Genomic DNA, 19673 nt, shown 5'->3' with positions numbered 1-19673 from the left:
GTATCTGTGTATTCAAAGTGGTTAGGATAGATATATAGTTACATTCTCTTAATGAATAGAGTGATTTGTTCTAATGGTGTTTGTAAATAGGATATGATGTTCGCATCTTGTACAGTATTTAACCACTAGGAAGAATGTATGCAATGTGTTAATTATTGAAACTGTCCTGCCAGTTTGATTTGAAATTGTCTCATTGCTATTTGTTTATCAATAAAATTATGAAAAAATAACATAACAGAGACTGAGATCTACACTTCAAAACTAATTGATAAATGATTCTTTTTGGCATTTGTCGTGGTATCAAAATTTCTTTTGGTTCATTAAGTTGCCTGAAGAATTAAAAAAATAGAAAAATACAGATAAGACTTTCAGCTCAAAACAAGTAAATTTGTGCATGCACATACTCATACAGGAGACCAAGTTGCCAACAATCGTTTTTCTCAAGAGTTAGAAAGCTAAATAAAGTATCATGGAGGAATGAAGCCTGAGATCAAAAATACATCATCATATGTGCTCTGGCTACTTAACTCAAAATTGTCAGTGTGACCATGAATGGGCAAAAGAAAGAAAAGCAGAGAAAACTTGAGGTAGAACTATGTTCTTCTTACTGGTTTGGAAAAACAAAGAAGTCCTACATTGTCTCAATTTTACATACTGAGAAACACAGGAAAGAGATCCTGGTGCCATGAGAAGTCTCCTGAGTTCCCCAATGTAGGGGAGAGAGAGGAACAAATATTGTGCCAAAGGGGTCTTATCTCCTCTGGTATTGGCTTACCCAAATATGTTACTATGTGCTGGAGTGCTGTATTCTCCTGGCAGTGGTTTCTAGGTTCTTTCTGTTGACAACAAAGAATAGGGCAAGACAAGCACACATGCTAGAAAAGTTTTATTATTTATTGTTAGACATTGTTAGGAAAGGAAACAGGGTCAGCAGATTGAGTTTGAGCCAAATAAAAGTAGGAAAAGCAGTACATCCTAAAACTTGAGGGTGGGCCACCGTCCAGGAGTGAACACAGTAGCAAAAACTCAATGTAGATTGTCCTTGTATTACCTATATCTCAAGATGATGTCAGGTGTAGGCCATCATAAAAAATTTTTGCTTCAGCTGTCAAAAGGCCAACTGCAGAACTTTAGGAACTGTTCTATGTTTATGTCCTGGAATGTTGTAATTCACATGCCAACCTAATTCTTCAGCCAGCTCTGCTGCACTCTAATCTCTTGTCTAACTGGTAAGGAACAAAATCTTGCATATAGCAAGTTCTAGAAAGAGATCATAGAGTTCTGGACAGTCCTTCTGTAGAGCCTTTCTAAAAGTCTCCAAAGCCATTCTAGGGCCAAAATTCTTCAAATTTCCTACTCTGCTTGATGAAATCATTGGACCTGATTTTACTTCTTTATGATTCTCAACTTCAGGCCCATATAATTATCTTCAAAACCTCATTTCACTCAGATCAATCTCAGCTCTTACACTCATACTCCACTATTTGAACACTACTCTGTAACTTGTCATGGGAGAGAAGAAAGTGACACAAGAGAAAATCACCAAATTTTGTTTTCATGTAGAATTGTATTCCCTGTAGACTGGTACAACCGTTATGGAAATCAGTGTGGAGACTCCTTAGAAAAGTTGGACTGCAAATCCCATTTAAACAAGCTATTCCTCTACTGGAAATTTTCACGGAGGATCTGAAAACATCATATCATAGTAATATATGTGTGCCTATGTTTATAGTAGCACAATTTGTGATAGCCAAATCTTGGAAACAACCAAGATGCCCATTACCTGAGGAATGGTTGACAAAGATGTGGTATTTTTACACAAGGATGTATTATTCAGCTAAAAAGAATGATAAACTAGAAACCTTCATATTGAAGTGGATGCCACTTGAAGATATACTCAAAAGTGAAATAAACCAGACACACATGTGCAAATATCATATAGTTTCCCTAGTATAAGAACTCAAAAGAAGAAATAAAAATAGAAAGGTATAATGCAAGTAAAAGGAAAGCAGGAACTCGAGGACTAACTAATTAAGAGAGGGAAAGGAGAAGAGCTAGGAAACATGACAGTTGCAAGCCATACAGTTATATGTAGAAGATGGGCAAAGCAATGATCCTGAGAATCTCCAGAAGACTTTTGAATCTAGCAGTTAATTGGAAAGATTCTCACCTTAACTATATATACTGATACCTGTGAACTAAGCAACTTTACTGAAGATGGTAATCTGTAATAGTAGTTTCATGCTTGGGGTGCCTGTCATTCTGGTCTTCTGAATACGGTCTGCTTGTCATGACATGCCAGTTACTGTTGTGCTGTGTCTCGGTTAGATGAATGTTCAAAAAGAAGAGGGGGGTGAATGAAGGCAAGAGAAAGGAAAAGGAATGTTGTGGGACTATCCTGCTTCATAGTTGTATATGGTTAGATTTTTGGAATTATGTGTAAACATAAGAATTATATAATTCTTTATGCCTATTTTAAAAAATATAGTCTATCTTTTAAATGTTTTTTATCATATTCTGTAGGGACTTAAAGTTCATCATATCAATACTTGATGAAAAATACCTGTTCCATGTTATGCCTAAGATGTTTGATATTCAGACAGATAGTGAGGTTAAACTTAACAGTCTAGGTTGTATGGTAATAACAATAAGCTTCTCTTCTGGAGGGTTAAGAATCTAAGTTCTCCAAAATTAGAGAAAAAGGAGGGCCACAAGGAAAGCCAACAATTTGGCCCTAGCCTTCCATGGTCAATTAAGACTCAGGACATATGAGAACTTGTACTGTAACATCATGTAACTCGATAGTGTCCCAAATTTTCTGATCAAGGAGATTATGGGACCAAAGAGGAAAGTGATCGATGATGTAGAGTGTGCCTAGCAGAGTCAAATGGAGAGAAAACATTCTCTCAGGCTTTCACGGGGAGCACATTGTTCAAGCAATGGCCGTGAATCATCCACATGGCTGACACTGACAAAGGATCTACAATCTGAGGTACAGGATCTCAGGATAAATCCTGAGGAGATTTCACTGACTTTATCAGACCCAAAAACTACAACTCTTGTTGCATAGGTCCTGCTTACCTTGGTCTTAACAATCCAGTAGAAACATATAAAAACGAAGTATAAGAAGTAAAGCCATGGTGTTATGTTGAGCTGTAGGGAACTCAGGTCAACAATTTCTGACACTGCCTGTCAAGCAGAAGACCCAATATTATTATAGACTACTGGACTCTTTTAGAATATTTTGCTGAGTTAACACACCTATAATATTCAAATAACAGAACTTAACCAAAAAAAGGGGGATACAGATGAATGTCCATTTTGTATCTGTATATTCAAAATGGTGAGGATAGATATATAGTTACATTCTCTTAATGAATAAACGTATTTGCTCTAATAGTGTTTGTAAATAGGATATCATGTCTGCATCTTGTACCGCAATTAATCACTAGGAAGAGTATGCAATGTGTTAATTATTGAAACTGTCCTACCAATTTGGTTTTAAACTGTCTGATTGCTATTTGTTTCTCAATAAAATTGTGGGGGGAAACAGAATTGCATTCCCTTAAGTTGAGAGCATCATTAAACCAAAATCTATTTTTAATGTGGAAAATACTTCTGTTATCATATGCCCAGGTGCTATCAGTCATTAATTCTGAATTGTTAATTTGTAGTGTGAAAGCAAGAGACCAGTATTCTGATGGGTTAAGAATTTTGAAAGAAGGAAGACTGCATCACTGTAGGAGTATTACTAAAAGGAAGCATGAGAATCTTGAGAGAGACTAGGAAATACATAGGAAATATATAACCAATATTTGTTTTTATTGTACTTTTAAGAGGGGCTCCTCAACCTTCCCATGTTTTGAGAATCCATCATTTTGTGAATCTAAAAAGATACAAAGACTTGGCTTGTTGAATGTTTTTACCAGAACTTTAAAAATAGAGAGATAGTAAGAAAGCCTCCAAAAATTAGATTTAATAGCACCAGTGGTGGTAAAATTAACATTCACTGTTTATGGTATCCTAAAGTGAATCTTTTCATCTATTTTTGGAGCTGTCCAATATCAATAAACTTTTTAACATGTTAACTAGAGAGTTTCCATCTTTAGCAACTGAGAACACTGACCACAACAAAAAGGAAGAAAGCTGATGAATAATGTGATTTTAACAACACCATGAGTCAGAAAATGGTTTAATGATGATTGGAAATAAATTATCCCACTGCATCATGTAGGCACATGAAAGGAAAATTTGGCTAATGAATGGGAAGCATCCCAGACTTGGTTCAGATTTTAGAAAAGTATGATTAGGATATAGAGGACAACATATTTGTTGTAACATTTGGGGAAACCCATTAAAAAAGGTTGGGTTGTACAGCACTTGAGATTACAGTTCTGAGGTACAGAATATTCAATCAGTAGAATTTTCATCTCATAACAAATATTCAAGACATATATGGTTTATTCAAGTGTTTAACAATATTAGACATATAAGTCAGTGTCATTTTGTTGTTGTTGTTCTGTTTTGTTTTATTTCTAGTAGTTGAGATTGAACCAAGGACCTTGTACCTGCTAGGCAAGGATTCTACCACTCAGCTATATTGCTAAACTCTTTTTATATCATTTAGAAATAGGGTCCCACTAAATAGCTCAGGCTGACTTCAACTTTTGATCCTCTTGACTCAGTCTCTTGAGTAGCTGGAATTACAGGCACACACCATGCCCAGCATTACTATTATCTTACTATTGAGCATTTTAGGTCACAGTATGGCTGTAGCAACTCCAAGTAACAGCTACTTGTGTATAGTAGCAGAACCTAGGAAGAGTAGAATTGTTTTTTCTCCATATTCTCTTATCTCTTGGAGGTGAGTGCACATCTTTCCCTGAAGTCTCCTAGAAAAACCTCTGATGTTTGGATACCTCCATTTGCAAGAAATGTTTTCTGGTCCAGGACATTGTTGTCTTTTTACACTTTTAAAAGAAGAGAAATATTTCCTATTTTGACTGTGGTTTCTCTTGACTACCATTCTCTCTCTCTCTCTCTCTCTCTCTCTCTCTCTCTCTCTCTCTCTCTCTGTCTGTCTTTTGTTCTTTTTTTGGTTTTGTTTTTGAGACAAGGTCTTACGGTATAATTTAGGCTGGCCTCTAACTAACCATGAAGTCCAAGCTGGCCTCAAACTCACAGCCTCCTGAGTGCTGAGATTACAGGTGTGCATCACCACACCAAGCAGGAGCTAACATTTCAAGGGCCAACTATAAGTCTGTCAGCACTTAGTGGGGGAAAACATTGAATATCAAAATACTGAATGTAGAAAGATTATTAAATATATAGTGACTTAGAAGGAGGGAGAACTTTACTTCCTCAATCTCTTTCTAACAGGTTTGTGTTTGATCCTTTACCTTAGATTTAAACCATCCCCTGAAACGCTTGTTTCTAATTTCAGAATTCCTTTCCTTATTTTTTTTTTCTGTTCACAGGAAGAGTTTCTTATGAAGCATCTAAGACTATAGTTAGGACACATTCAATTTGCATTTATAATGTTTAGGATTTCCAGCACTCCTCCAACCCTCCTCACATTTTATTTAACCCAGAAATACCCTAGTCATTCCTTAGTCACTCTTGTCAGACATATCACAGCTACTCCTTCTTAGCTGAGGCCTTATGAATTCTGGGTAATCTCTGGCTTGCCAGGACAAGAGTACTACTTAACATCAGTGAAAGATCCTTCACACTCTTCCTCACTGGCAAACTTCAAGTTAATATGTACTTTCATTTACCACTGTCATTTAATTGATGTTCCCATATAAGTAATATGTTGGGGTTTTGTTTTATTGTTTTCAAGATTGTATTTTTAATTTCTACAACATAAGTACGCTATGACTTGGTTGTTTCTGGTGGAAGGTTCTATGATGCAAAGTTGCCTTTTTACTTTTTCAGCCATTGTGTCCCTATCTAGTCTGATTTTGTCTTTCTTTTTGAGTACTTCAGATATATGGGAAATGAAACTCCCGACCTGAAAAGTTCTGGACAAGTTCGTATTCGCTAAAATTGAAGAATGAATTTTAGGAACAAATGGAGGTTAAGAGCAGAATATTTATTGGAAAAGAAAGCTTCTGTTTGAGAGGGACAGAAGGGGCACCCAAGCAGGTTGTCCAGGAAGCTGTCCCTTCCAGGTTACTTTTATAGGGCAAAACTATGCAGGGCTAAGGTGGAGAAAATGGGATCTCACTTAGGTGGACAAGAGGTGGGACAAAACTATGGTCAACCAGTGGGATTACAAGCACCATTGCTCAGGTAAAATTAAGTCCAGGATCAAATGGGAAAGTGAGTCAGGTAGCAAGCAGGCATGAATATAGAACAGGACTTTATCAGGAAGCCAGCCAGTAGTAGTCAGATTAATGTTTCTTCCTGGCTTCCTCAGGGTGATGATCAATTCCAGATGCTAATCTTTAGGGAGGTCAGCATTTGTGTGATCTTTGGTCACTAGGTCTGGCCTACAGCACGAGCATCTGTCCCTCTTACAGTTGTGAGGTATCTTGCCTTCTGTGTTATCTCCTTCGAGGGCTTGGCCCTGTCTGACTGCTTATAATATTTCTATCTAATTTGGCTGCCTACAACACTTCTATTGTTGCCTCTATCACTATTTCCAGGGTATATTTCTCTTCAGAAAGAGAAAAATCTTATATATCTTATTCAAACTAGAAACTTCATTTACATTTGAATCTTTTTTCATATAGAAAATCAATTGTAACGGGCTAGAAAGAATTCAAGAAAGAAGCAGGAGGCTATTACAGTTGTCCACATAAACTTGGATGTAGCAATAGAGACAGAAACTATGATATTTAAAAGATAACACAAATAAGACTCACCAATGTATTGGCATTGAGAATTTCTGGCTTGAGTTCATTCAGTGGACAGAAGTGCCACTTAGCTATACAAAGCATCCCCTTGTATTCACACTTGGAACAAACTCAGCACAAAAAAATTGCTTTCCAAAACACACAGGCTCTGAGTTTCCACTCCTTTATCTGAAGTACGATTATACACTTAGAAAAAAAAAGTACCATCCTATCCTATTTACTACTGCTAGACTATCAGATTCATAATTGGGACCAAGCTAAGGCCTCCCAAATGCATGTAAATTAAAACTATTAATTGACTGAAGTCCTCAGAGTGCATTTGATTTTCATTATATTTCACATCAACAACAGGTCAGAGGGGGCCAGGGAGATGGCTCAGTGGAATAAGCACTTGCCTGGCAAGAGCAAGGCCCTGAGTTCGATCCCCGGTTCCACCAAAAAAAAAAAAAAAAAACAAAACAAAAAAAAAAACAAAACAGGTCAGAGGGGTTCTGCTGCTGCTGGCTGCATTGATTACAAAATAGCCTTAAATAACTACCAATCCAAACCCATTTCCACTGTGATTATGTTTCTGAGATTTCCAGTAAAACTTTCCAGAAACTTATTGACCATGGTAAAACAAGATGAATGGTAGTTTCTGTCCAGTTTCCTTCTCCAACCTCCAGTATAGTGAAACAATATCAGCCATGTAGGTTTTTATAGGTAATCTTGAAGGGGTTGCTAATTAAGCACAAATGTTGCTAAACAGACAATAAAGTAAGACTCAATACGTGTAAGAAGGATGGAGACTAATGGAGATTTCCAGGCTGAAAGATAGAATAGTTATTTGCAGTCAAATAGATGAGTACTTGAATCCCTGTTCAACTTCAAATTGAGTGGCCATGGATAAAATTATGTAATCTTCATGTGCCTTTATTTTCTCACTTGTAAAATGGAACAGCACTGTAAAAGAATTGAGGTACATCAAATTAAATCAAGTTATGATGCTCTATGCTGTGTAATGTACTACATGTTTCTGTTACTGTCATTATTCTCCCTTATGGTGCTTCTTCTGTGTAGGTACAGTACTGTGGATACAGCAGTAGAGGGGGGCATCTTACCCCTTGCCTAATCCATCTCATATTTCTGTTCTCTAACCTAGGTTTCAAAGAGGTTCAAACTTGCAGATGACATTGCAAGGTACATTGCTATAAAATACCAGGAGGGATGACTATGTCCTATAAAGAAATAATCAAAGGAGCAAGTAAACCTTCCAAATATTTCCACAGGAAGAAAGGGTCAGCAGATATGTTCTCAACTCTCCTTGCCCAGTGGACAGGCATGAATCTCATCTTATGTTTGTATCCCTCTCTGATTTTTTTTTATAATCACAGAACTTCTGTCACCTTGAGATTGATCCATTTTCAGGTGATTACCCAGTAAATATTTACGGTTTCCTCTGGGATAGCTTCCACAACACAGATTTGCAGGCTTCACACTGGAGAGACAGTTCCATACTTTACTCCCAATTTAACCTTGAGAGGCTGGTTTGAAATGGAGTCTCTCAGAAGCCACAGGGATAGTCAAAATCACCAAGTTCTGTCTTTGAATATTCTAACAAGTTTTTAATGGACAGAATTTGCTGCCTCAAACATGGAGAAGTCATCTAAGATGCCCATCAGTACCACTGCGTAAGAGCAGAAAGAACTGACTTTCTTAAGTGTTTCTAGCTCAAGAAGTTGTAGGTACACACAGCACCAACAACCCATCTACTCACTTTTCCAAAATAGTCCACTGCCAAAGAGATTCAAAATAAAATCTGAATTCCCAAATTCCCACCCTACCCCCAATTCACCATCATGTCTAGATTTTTAGTCCTTAGTTTAGTTGTCGATTTTCTTGGCCTCAAATGGTACTTGCCTAGAAAGTTCTAGATCCTGGAAAGTAACAGAAACCTAATTAATAAGGTTTTCTTTTCTTAGATTCTACTTGTTAGAAGGATCCATTTCTAGAAATTTTCAAATCTTCCTTGAGTATGACATAGCTGTTGAAATTTGTGGTATAGGAATTCCAGGGGACACTCTCAGTCCCAGATCTCAACGTGTAGCAAAGAAATGACAGAAAGAATGAGAGCATATAATTTCCATATAAATAAATAAATGAAGAAATACCCAGATAATTTTGATTCTGGTCTTTGCCTCTTCACTACCCATGACCCTCTGATAATAGAGATAGCTGTTAGTCCTTGACACAGTGGTAGCCTTTGAGTACATTTCATGTTTGCTTCTTGAGGATATCTCCATGCTCCAGTTATTACTGCTTGAGAGAGAGAAGTTTGAAGCTATCATCCAAGATAGATCTTCTGTTTCGTCTGAGCTTTCTTTGCCGATGCTGATACCAGACCACACCACCAAGAGCCAGAGCAACAAGAAGAAGAATAATGCCCACAGCAATTAAAACAAAAGTTAGTGTCTCCACATGTTCTATGGGGATATTTATGCCAAGCATCTTCAAGTTGCCATCTCCAGTGCCTCTTAGGATTGTTGCTGAAATGGAGGAGAGAGAAAAATAAGTACCCAAGAATGGGGAGTACTCTAAAGTGTCATCATTTGTAGTCATCTCCTGCAGGAACAAGTCCATATAAGTAGGATGAATTCATGTGCTGTTACTTACTATACTCATAATAATTCACCTTCCATTTCTTAGCTTGTAATAAGGAAAATTTCTGGGATTTATTAGACATACAATTTTGAGGGTTGTTCCCCTTGAAGAACCTTTTTAGCAAGTGAAAGATTATGAGGAATGTGTATATGTACATTAAATATGTGGGTATGCATATATAAATATACACATAAAAGTATGCACAAGCATATGTGCACACAAGTGCACACCATATGTAAAATGTTATTATACATAAAATAATGAGCTGCTAAAGTTGAAGGAGATGAAATCTGAGTCCTAGCAACTGAGTTATTATTTTGCCTCTTGCTAAGTTCTCTCAGATACATCCTGGTCCCTGGTTAACAGTTCACAAGATACTTGGGCAGATCATTAAAATTTCTCCAAACCTAGCCAAAACCTCCCAGAGTAAACAGATATTCTCTAATGCCTTTTTTCACTACCACATATTTTTTTTTAAATTCCTAGTCAGGTTACAAATGAGTTGGAGAAGGAAAGCACAATTTGGATCCAGAGAGTAAAGAAGAAGAATCTCTGTTTTCTCAAATTGCATAAAAGTAAGTTCCAAAGGTTCAACTCTTTGGTACTCCAAGGATGAAGGGGAAAGACAAGAATAAAAGTAATTAATGAAAACCACATGGTCTCTGTTAACATTTTTTTTTGTAGGAATCCACATCTGGGCTACAATCTTTTAATGACTAACCCAACAGGTTTTAGAGATTTTTTTTCACACACACATTAGATAAGAGACTCAGTTATCATCCTCTAACTGGGGATGAGGATGTTTTCCCTGAGTCCAGAGGCTGGGAGTGGAAGCTACTGAGAATAAATGTGTTGGGAAAAGCCAAACTTTGGCTCCCTGGCATCTGAAATCCTACAAAAACCTTAGGACAGTAGTATCATTATGCCCAGATTTTACTTATGTAAGTCCCATTTGCTAGTGGCATCACACAAACATATATACACAAACACTGCATGTAACTTCCCAGTCTGTACCTACCTTTTGCATTCTCTTTGGTGATGGTACTGACAGTTGTTAAGTATTCTGGTGGAAAAAGACAAGATGTTATTTTAGTTATGTTTCCTACCAATCTGCAGTTTCCCTGTGGGAGGTTCGCATTGGTTTGGGGAATTTCATTTCTCTCTTTTTTTGTTTTTGGTGTTGGTGGGGGAACCGGGGATTGAACTCAGGCCCTTGCGCTTGCCAGAGAAGTGCTTATTCCACTGAGCCATCTCCCCAGGCCCTGGTTGGGGGAATTTCTGCTTGGTATATAGAAAGCAAAGGTAAAGATTAAATTACACACTTCACAATCAAAGTCCGCATCTGTATGTTGATCTGATTTTGATTAGGGGCACAGAATGTGGACAAAAGCACAGGCTCAGAAGGCTAAAAAGTAAGTGACCTCTCTGTAAGTACTTATATGTTTCTTGGTACCTCCTCTATCACCATTATTGCTTTTTTCTACTGCTCCCAACCTTTCTTTCAAGAAGCCCATGGTACTTATCATACCTACTCTACACATCCAACCTCTTAGAACATGTTTTTCTCTTGATTTTAATGAGATTGAGCTGTGTCTCACTTAAACTCTCACCATACCTTGTTCCTCTCCTTTTCATAAAGCTCCATCTTTTCTGCAACTCATACTAGTTGGCTACAAATGTCAAAAGCACTTCTTGCTAGTGTTATCTACTAGTTCCCTTCACACTTTCTCTTTATTCAGTCTTTAGTACCTGTCTCAGTCTTCCTAAGTTCCCACCATGATTACTGACCCATTCAACACTCAAGCCTCAGTGTCTGGAACTCTTAACTCTAATGACTCACACATTTACTCCAATTCTACCAATAACTCCCACTAACACATTGGATGTATTATTCAATATCACTCTACCTCACAGATAAAAATCTAACAATAACTTCCTATCTTTTCTGCACTATTACTCTATTAGTTTTTATTTGTTGTTCATTAAATCTGTAGTTGCTGAAAACTTCCACTCTTCCTGAAACTTCAGCTTCATCATGTCTTTTCTTCCTTCCCTGGAGACGTCAAACTCCATGGTCTATCACTTCAATTACTAACTTACAATGAATAATGCAAGGTACTGCATCCACAGTAACTGCACCTGCCCTGTATTTTGTCTGACATTCTAAGTACTTCCAGAGAAAACCCACAAAATCAGAAAGATTAAGTCCAACTTAAACTAAATCTTCAATGCTTCCTGGCAATAGTTACTTCATTTTTCATTCTGTACAGTGTCTACTGTAAGCTTTTGCCCATTTTCTTGAAGCCTTTTATCATACTTCACTCTCAGCAAATGGCTGTATGTACTTCATTACAGAGGAAATAGAGATGAACTAAAAATTTTCGACCTGTCTCATAACACGCTCCCACAAGCCTAGACACTGTTCCTTAGTTTTTCTGTCTTCTCTCTTCTTACAGTAGGAGGACTTTCCTCTAGTCTTACACTAATTGAAGTATAGCCCTGTCATCTCTGTTGCCTCATAAACAACTGTGTTCTAACAATTAGTACTTTGTTCCCTGTCTATCTTCAACTCTTCCTTCTGATTGTCCTATTCATACATATAGAGTTAGAGCCATATAAAATTAAAGTACAGTGAGATTTAAGAGGACAGAAAAACAGATAAAGTTTATGGGCTGGCTCGTTGTCATAGGGATATTTAAGATGTCCTTACTCATGAAAATGCCTCAGTGATGTGTACTAGAGATGGTCTCATATTTTGAACGACTCATATTTGAGATGGCTTATTATAATATATGAAGGCAACCTATTGTCCTAAGTCTATAACACCTTGATGACATCAGTTTTGTTCTATGAACAGATAGAATAGCACATGTGGATATTAGGGAATAATGCTAGAATAATAAGTGCAGCTCAAGTTGTTGCATTCTTAGTTGCCAGGAAACAAAACTCTTCTAATGATGTAAGAAATCAAGTTCAATCATTGCTCCAGCTCCCATGCCCATTCCCTCACAGTAAATGTATTTGTATTCTCTGTCCTGATTTGTTAAGGCTATGTGAGAGAACAACTATATTTTCCATCTTCTCACTTTCCAGTCTTTCTAATAAAGTCAGTGTTTGACAACCTTAGAATACTTACTTTAATAACACCTTCTTTTCAAGCAGTATGGAAGTTTAAAGAGCATGGAGGAAAGAAAAACCAACTTTGATTTTTCTGTATACCCAAAACTCCTATAGGACTTCTTGGAAAAGAACGAATTCTGTGAGCTAGACTTGGATTGAGAGGATCAAGAAGTAAAGTACTTAATCATTTAATGCCCCAATGACACAAAGGCCAGCTCAATCTACCTTTCTATATGCTCAGTGGAGAATAAAGGTAATCAGTATAGAAATTTCCCAGTTATTACTTTTCCCTATACAAATTTTAAGAGAAATGTTTCTTCCACTTTTGTTTGCAACTCAGTCTGGGACAAGCAGGTATTAAAAGTCAATATGTATTTCTATTTTTTTATTTTGTTTTATTGTGTTTCTAAATTTTGATGAGGTATAAACAACTGCTTTTTAAAACCCTTACTAAACACATAAGGTAACAGAGCAACCACTGGAATTATTTTTCTTTTCTTTGAAAATGGACTCACTAGGGATTGAGGGTGCAACTCTGGGGTAGAGTGCATGTTTTAGTAAAAAGTTGGGTTTCATCCCCAGCACAATGCATTCCTTCAATGCTTCTACTATGCTCTAAATAATAGATCTGTATATAACTTAAATTTATTTCAAAGGGTACAAACTTGTACTAAGTATTGAGCTCAACCAGTTTCAGGATGTCAGACCACATGAGCCCAACAGGTATTAAAACAAATGAAAGAGATGCAGGCTTCAGAGCAGCAATAGAAAATGATGAATAATGTTATGGAGAATTCCTAGAGGGGGGCTATGCTCTATATTAATACCTAGTTCTTCTGGATCAAAATAAGTATAAGAAATTTCTTGGTATTACCTGGTTTCTATTGGCTTAGATAAAAATGACCTATCTCAGTGAATTAGGTCTTACCTTTTGGGGGAAGGACAGTAAAGAGGGTCTCCATTCCAGCATGGACATGGTCAGTCACATGGCAGTGTATTAGCCATGTCCCAGAGTTACTGACCACCATCTCCAAAACCTCAAAGGTCCCTGGAAACAGATCCACAACGTCTGCCCGGTAGCTCTGTCCATTCTGTGAAATAGATTGGGAGTAGGACAGAGGAAATGAAGCACATAGTGACAATCTTACAGCTGTACAGGAACTTAAAGTCTATGGTGTTCACACCAGGGATATGTGATTCCAAGATCAGATAGCATGTTTGAGCATCCATTTTTTCATTTCTCCTAAGACCTATCTACATGAATTGAATCGGTGGATGAATCGTTCCTAATTTTTCTGAAATTTTTCTGAAGTAAAAGATTGTATAGACTCCTTTAGGGAGCTAAAAATTAGTATCTCTATAGCTTTTCCTTTTATTTTTTCACATGCTAAAATTTGGACAATTTCACATTTGGAAAATTTGGCCTAAGCTTTTATGGCAGTGTATTAGCCATGTCCCGAAGGTGCTGCCCACATCAGCAATATGTGCTCCTTCTTACATATTTTAAATGTAAGAAGGAGCGCATATTTCCTTTAGAAGTGAATTCAATTTAGTTTCTTCCTATTGCCACTACCTTTATCACCACTCCTACATCTCTAAGTCCCTATCACAACCTCCAACTCTATGCTCTTTTCCTAAGGCTAAATGTTCTTTAAAATCCACCTATTGTTCCATGTAGCTCCTTGAATTGAAATTCTTTTTACAATCGCTTATATTCCAGAGATTCTATGGCGTAAAATTTCTTGCTCTTAGGATCATTGCTCACTGAGAACAAATGACGTTGATTCCTTCAATCTACTTACCCTATAAATAAGCCATTCTCATCCATGTGAGAAGAGAAAGCTAAGAGTGAGAGGTGACTGACCTTGGTATATATAGCCAGGCTAGAATTCCAAGGTGAATGCCCCATAGAGTAGACAGACACTCTTCTTCTTTACTATTTTTTCTTCTTCAATGGTCCTTTAATCAACTCTAAGGAGCTCAAACCACTTTCCAGCTTACCTGAAAGAGGAAGCTTTCTGCATGAAAATGGACAGTGTGTACATCGACATCTTGGCCCATGGCCAGCATGTACCAAGCCACTCGTTCTCCTTGGTACATGGTAAGACCCTTGAGGTTGGCATACAGCTTCCCATTGATGGCTATAAAAGAAGAAAATGTCTCATATCTCTCTCCTACATTGACCTTCACAACTGTCCTAGGTCTGGTTCCCAATATCTCTGATGATAGCAATATGCTCCTATGCCTATTCCTTTTCCATTTATCTTTCTCCAATTTATCTTTCACATTGGAGTTATGTCTTTAAATAATTAATTTGACCATGTTATTCTGCTGCTTAAAATACTTCAATAGTTTTCTTCTCCCCTGAGGTTCAAGCCCATGATTCTATAACTCAAAACCACCTTCCAAGACCTAACTCCTACTATTCAAAACATTTATTCCAGTTAGAATAATTTCACCACTATCTTCCAAATAGTCTCTGCATATTATGTGCATCCTTTTGTATTGAAACTTCTTCCCAGAAACTTTGCCTTTTTATCCATCTTTTCAAAACCCAATCAAATCTTCCCTTCTCCCAAGAAAACTATCCTGATCACCTATCTCTTCTCCATATCTATAATTTCTTACAGCTCCTTGCACCTCTGAAGTCCTCCAGTGCTATTGGCACAAAAGTTATTGAAACATACCAAAAATTGGTTTCTAAGTTTAGCTATCTTTTAACATTTGTAAGATCTGGCTGGGGTGATGGCTTGGCAGTCTAAGCTCCTGCCTGGCAAGAAAAAGGACCTGGGTTCAGTTCCTGGTACTGCATGCCATGCTTCTGTGCCGGCCACCAAAACCAGGCATGGTAGTGTACACCTGAAATCCCAATGCTGGCAAGGGTGAGACAAGAGGAGCACTACAAGTTTGGGCTACATAGTGAGACCCTGTACTAAATAAATAAAAGATTTTTTTAAATATTGAAAAGTAAAAACTAATATGGAAGCTTGTATATCCAAATAGGCAGAAAAATAAATGTGTGTACTATAGTACTATAGCTTCCTTGTATCTTCTTTTTAGAATAATCAAGGTACCTCACTCTACAACAAGTGTTTTGTAAAACTGTCAGTTATGTAATTAATGTTATTAATGTATGGATCTCACCATTTATCTTTCCCCAGAATGCATCCTGTCTTCCAAATACATCAAAGTACTTATTGCTGTTTAATTCACACTGGCACTGGACTTGAGGAATCTTAATCCAGAATAATTTCCTCCCACTATTTATTTTCTTACAAAGGAAAGACAAAGTCTACTCTATTCTCAAGAGGGAAAATAACGTAAGGTACATTTATAGTCTTCTCTTTGACTATTCCCACTAAATTGTGAATTTGGCAGAAGAAACAACCTGCTCAAATCAGCCCCTTCTGGATTTTTTCCCTTCCTGATAAGTCTATTCACAGAATTGGGTGCAAATTAACTCATTATTTCATTGTGAGTAAGAATGCCTGTGTCAAGGCAAAAGATACTATCCATTTAAGTCAATGACAAAGTAAAAATATCTTTCTATTACAAAGGAGTATGAGCAAACACATTTAGTTTTAGAACTAAATTAAGATTTCAATTAGCCTTTCAAGTAATAAAACACACATTTGATCATAAGTATCTTTGAATTTAAGAATTAAGAAGGGAAGAATGTTATTTATTTGCCTCTTACATATCAAAATTATTTATATTTAAATATTTAGTGCCAGAACTCTGATAAGTCCTTACAAATACATTTTGGGCGGATATAGTAGGTGGACTGAAGCCTGAAAAGTTTGGATGAATGGATGCCTAAACAAAAAGATGAATGGGCATTAGTCAAACTCCTGCATTAGAAGGACCTAACTGTGCCCTCATTCCATTTTGTCCATTTATTTCTCTCATTTGACAGAAGCTTAGAAAATGCACTTTGTGAATCATCTGTTCTAATGTGAATCACTCATTTCTCAAAGTTGAAATAGCTAAAAATCTGTGGAATAATGAGATACTACTTCTGAGTTCCATTAGAGTCATTATCAACGCTGCACCTTATTCTCAGATCAAAGAAATTTTGAAGTAGAAGGGGTTATGAGAGATCACTTCATACATTCCACTGCACTTAAGCTCTCTCCCTTGTTTGAGACTTTCTCTTCTTTTTGAAAAGCTACCCAGATGACTAGGCCAAAGGGAACTTTTGATACACAATTTCCCTCTATTCAAGAATCAATATATTCATCCTTATGTCTGGCATAAAGCCTATATGTTACTTCATGAGGCTCTCTTCTGCAATATTCATTTATATGTTTTTTATTTCTTGGTGCTAGAGATTTAACCACTGTGCTATGGTTCCCATGGTCCAGCTCCAGTTATTCCACCTGCAAATTTAAATTATTTATTTATCTATCTATTTATTTATTTTTTGGTGGAACCAGAGATTGAACTCAGGCCCTTGTGCTTTCCAGGGAAGCACTTATTCTATTGAGCCCTGGTTCCCTTTAAATTTTATTTTAAAACCAGATATGCTGTTGGAAAAGCATATACCTAATATTCAGAATGGTAATTAAATAAAATAAGACTAAACTCAGTATTTTGCAACAAAAGGATATAGAGCATAAAGGTCCATTTGCCTTCTCTAATATATTAAAAATTTGTGTCACAATCACATTATAGAGTCAGTGTACTATTGAGCACCTAATCTAATGTGGATCAGATATTTGCTTTGTGTTTATAAATGTACAACAATAAGGATATTTCCAATTCATCCTCATTCTACTTCCAACCTTTCCATCATTTTCAGAATCATGCCCCTTTAGGCAGTAATGGATCTGTCAGACATCCTCATGCAACCAACCAGTGAACACGTCTTTGAAAAAGCAGTAGTTTCTTTATCTATATACCATGCATTTTATTGCTCTCCAAGAAAGTCTCATTCTGTAGTTTAACACGGCCTGGATCTTGGGGCCCATAGGTTGCCACATTCTCCTCTAGATACCAAGACTGGTTCTCATCAAAGATCAAAAACAGCAAGGCAAATTCCCGATCCATATCACTTCGTTCTCCATGGGGTTCCAGTATGCCTTTTCGGCAGATAACCAAGGGCCCTACTAGGCCACTGTATAGGTCCTGAAGAAAGAAGAAAGAAGGAAAGAATGGCAGTGCTCTGCAAGGAATCAGATCACTGTGTCCCTCCACACCTCATCATAGCCTTACATTTATAAGCACCCTACTGCTGTATGTTATTTGAAACAATCCCGACAATCATTTGGGCATAGATAAGATGTCCTATATAATTTATGTTTTAGCTATGCCAAACATTCATCAATGCTTTTTGATACTGTTCCTTCTGCCCACAAATCCTTTCTCTCCTCTACATTCCATATCTACTGGCTTGCAAGGCCGAAATACAAGTATCTTCTATTGTGATAACTTCTTGACTCCTCTTGTTCAACTAGTCCATCTGTTCTGAAAGTGGAAATGTATCTTAACATTTGTATACTTCCAAGCACCAAGTGAAAGGTCCAAGATGTAGTAGACAACAAATGGTTGCTGAGGGAGTTGAGATAAAAAGAAAAATCAAGATTTGTTATGTACAGGAACAAATTCTCTATGATAAATGTGGTCATTATGTGTATCAAAATTGTACCAATAAAATAAAAAATTATAATAAAGAGACATGATAGGAGGTGTGCAGCTTCACCCCTATGAGCAGAGTGCCATGGAGCTGTTCAAGGTCTCCAAAGACAAGCACCCCCTCAGGTTCATCAGGAAAAGTGTGGGGACACACATCCACAAGGAGAGGAAGCATGCAGAGCTGAACAACATTCTAGCTGCCATGATGACTGAGTCCCCCTGGAATAAAGCTTTGCCAAAAAAAGAAAAAAAAAAGAATCTCTGCTGTAGCTTAAAAAGACTGCTCATGACTTATTAGGCTAAATAGATAAATCCATTTTCCAGAAGAGGAAGTAGAGGCAGTCTGCATTTTTAAGTCATTCTAAAGGGAAGTTAGAGCCAAATTAACTAGAATTCCAATCTTGTAACAATCATCCTTTAGTTTTTCGAATGATAGTATATTATCCTATGGAAGTCAAAAGAATATACAAGGTAGAAAATTTTCAGGAGAAATATTTTTTGCTGTGCATTGCCTTCATTCCTCTTCCCAACTACTGAAATGAGCCTAGCATTTGACACATTATCCCCCTATTTTAGGTTTTAATATCTTAAGCCTAGGCTTCTTATTACATTTCTTCGCTAGGTTAATTTTTTAGGCAGTTTGTCTATTTCTGAGACCCACCTCAAAACAGCCAACATCAACTTTACCTTAATGGGATCTACTGCAGAATAATAGATCCAGGAAACACAAGCAGAATCATTTGGTCCAGGGCCAGATCTCTCTGGGATGTTCCACTGGTAAGTGAGTACCTCACCTAGGAAGGACAATCAAGATACAAAAGTTGAACCACATCAGAAATTTCTTGCAACATCCAGGTATCCACAAAATGCTATGATGGGAGGCACAGAAAATTTAATACTTTTAACTTCCATCTTTTCCACATGTCTCCATTTTATTTTTTGAATTTTTGAAAAGAAAATTCTTCCAGATACATTCTCTAAACTTGTATTTCCACTTTTAAAGGTTTAGGGTCAATCTTTTAGTAAAGAAGTTCTGCTATTAATATCCTTCCTATCTTGTATTTTAAATGTATTTTTCAGCTCCTACCTCAAAAAAAAAATGTTTTTTTAAATCTCCTTTATTTCCAGACTTTCTCTATGGAAACTTTAAGTTACTTTTATGACATGAACTGTGATCCATATATTGACATATCTTAAATAGTTATGTCTAACCAGGCCTCCCTTTTTACTAAACTCCAGTCCTTATCTTTCAATCAGTTAATATGCATCATTTGACTGTTGTGCTGATAGCATCTGAAAAACTCAAATTGTTGATTTAGGAGTGTAGCTCACTGACTTAGCACTTGATTAGCATGTATGAGGGCCTGAGGCTAATCACCAACACCAAAAAGAAAAAAGCAAACTTGAATCTGTTAGGAA

At 36.9% G+C, this 19673-nt stretch overlaps 1 protein-coding gene across 3 annotated transcripts in view; it reads right to left on the bottom strand.

Moving 5' to 3' along the window:
- Window positions 1-8738: 8738 nt before the first annotated feature.
- Window positions 8739-19673, bottom strand: part of Heph (hephaestin) — a 139198-nt gene continuing 128263 nt past the window's right edge. For all 3 annotated transcript variants that reach the window (XM_004644816.2, XM_023705019.1, XM_023705017.1), the window contains 6 exons: window positions 18942-19048; window positions 17522-17747; window positions 14622-14761; window positions 13549-13711; window positions 10519-10563; window positions 8739-9385 (listed from right to left, as the gene is read on the bottom strand). In XM_004644816.2, coding sequence (XP_004644873.2) covers window positions 9153-9385; window positions 10519-10563; window positions 13549-13711; window positions 14622-14761; window positions 17522-17747; window positions 18942-19048 — 914 coding nt within the window. In that variant the 3' untranslated portion in view covers window positions 8739-9152. The remainder of the gene's footprint in view (window positions 9386-10518; window positions 10564-13548; window positions 13712-14621; window positions 14762-17521; window positions 17748-18941; window positions 19049-19673) is intronic.

The sequence above is a fragment of the Octodon degus genome, unplaced genomic scaffold (genome assembly GCF_000260255.1).
Source record: "Octodon degus isolate 3935 unplaced genomic scaffold, OctDeg1.0 scaffold00211, whole genome shotgun sequence".
Classification (NCBI taxonomy): domain Eukaryota; kingdom Metazoa; phylum Chordata; class Mammalia; order Rodentia; family Octodontidae; genus Octodon; species Octodon degus.
This window is presented reverse-complemented; position numbering and strand designations above follow the sequence as displayed.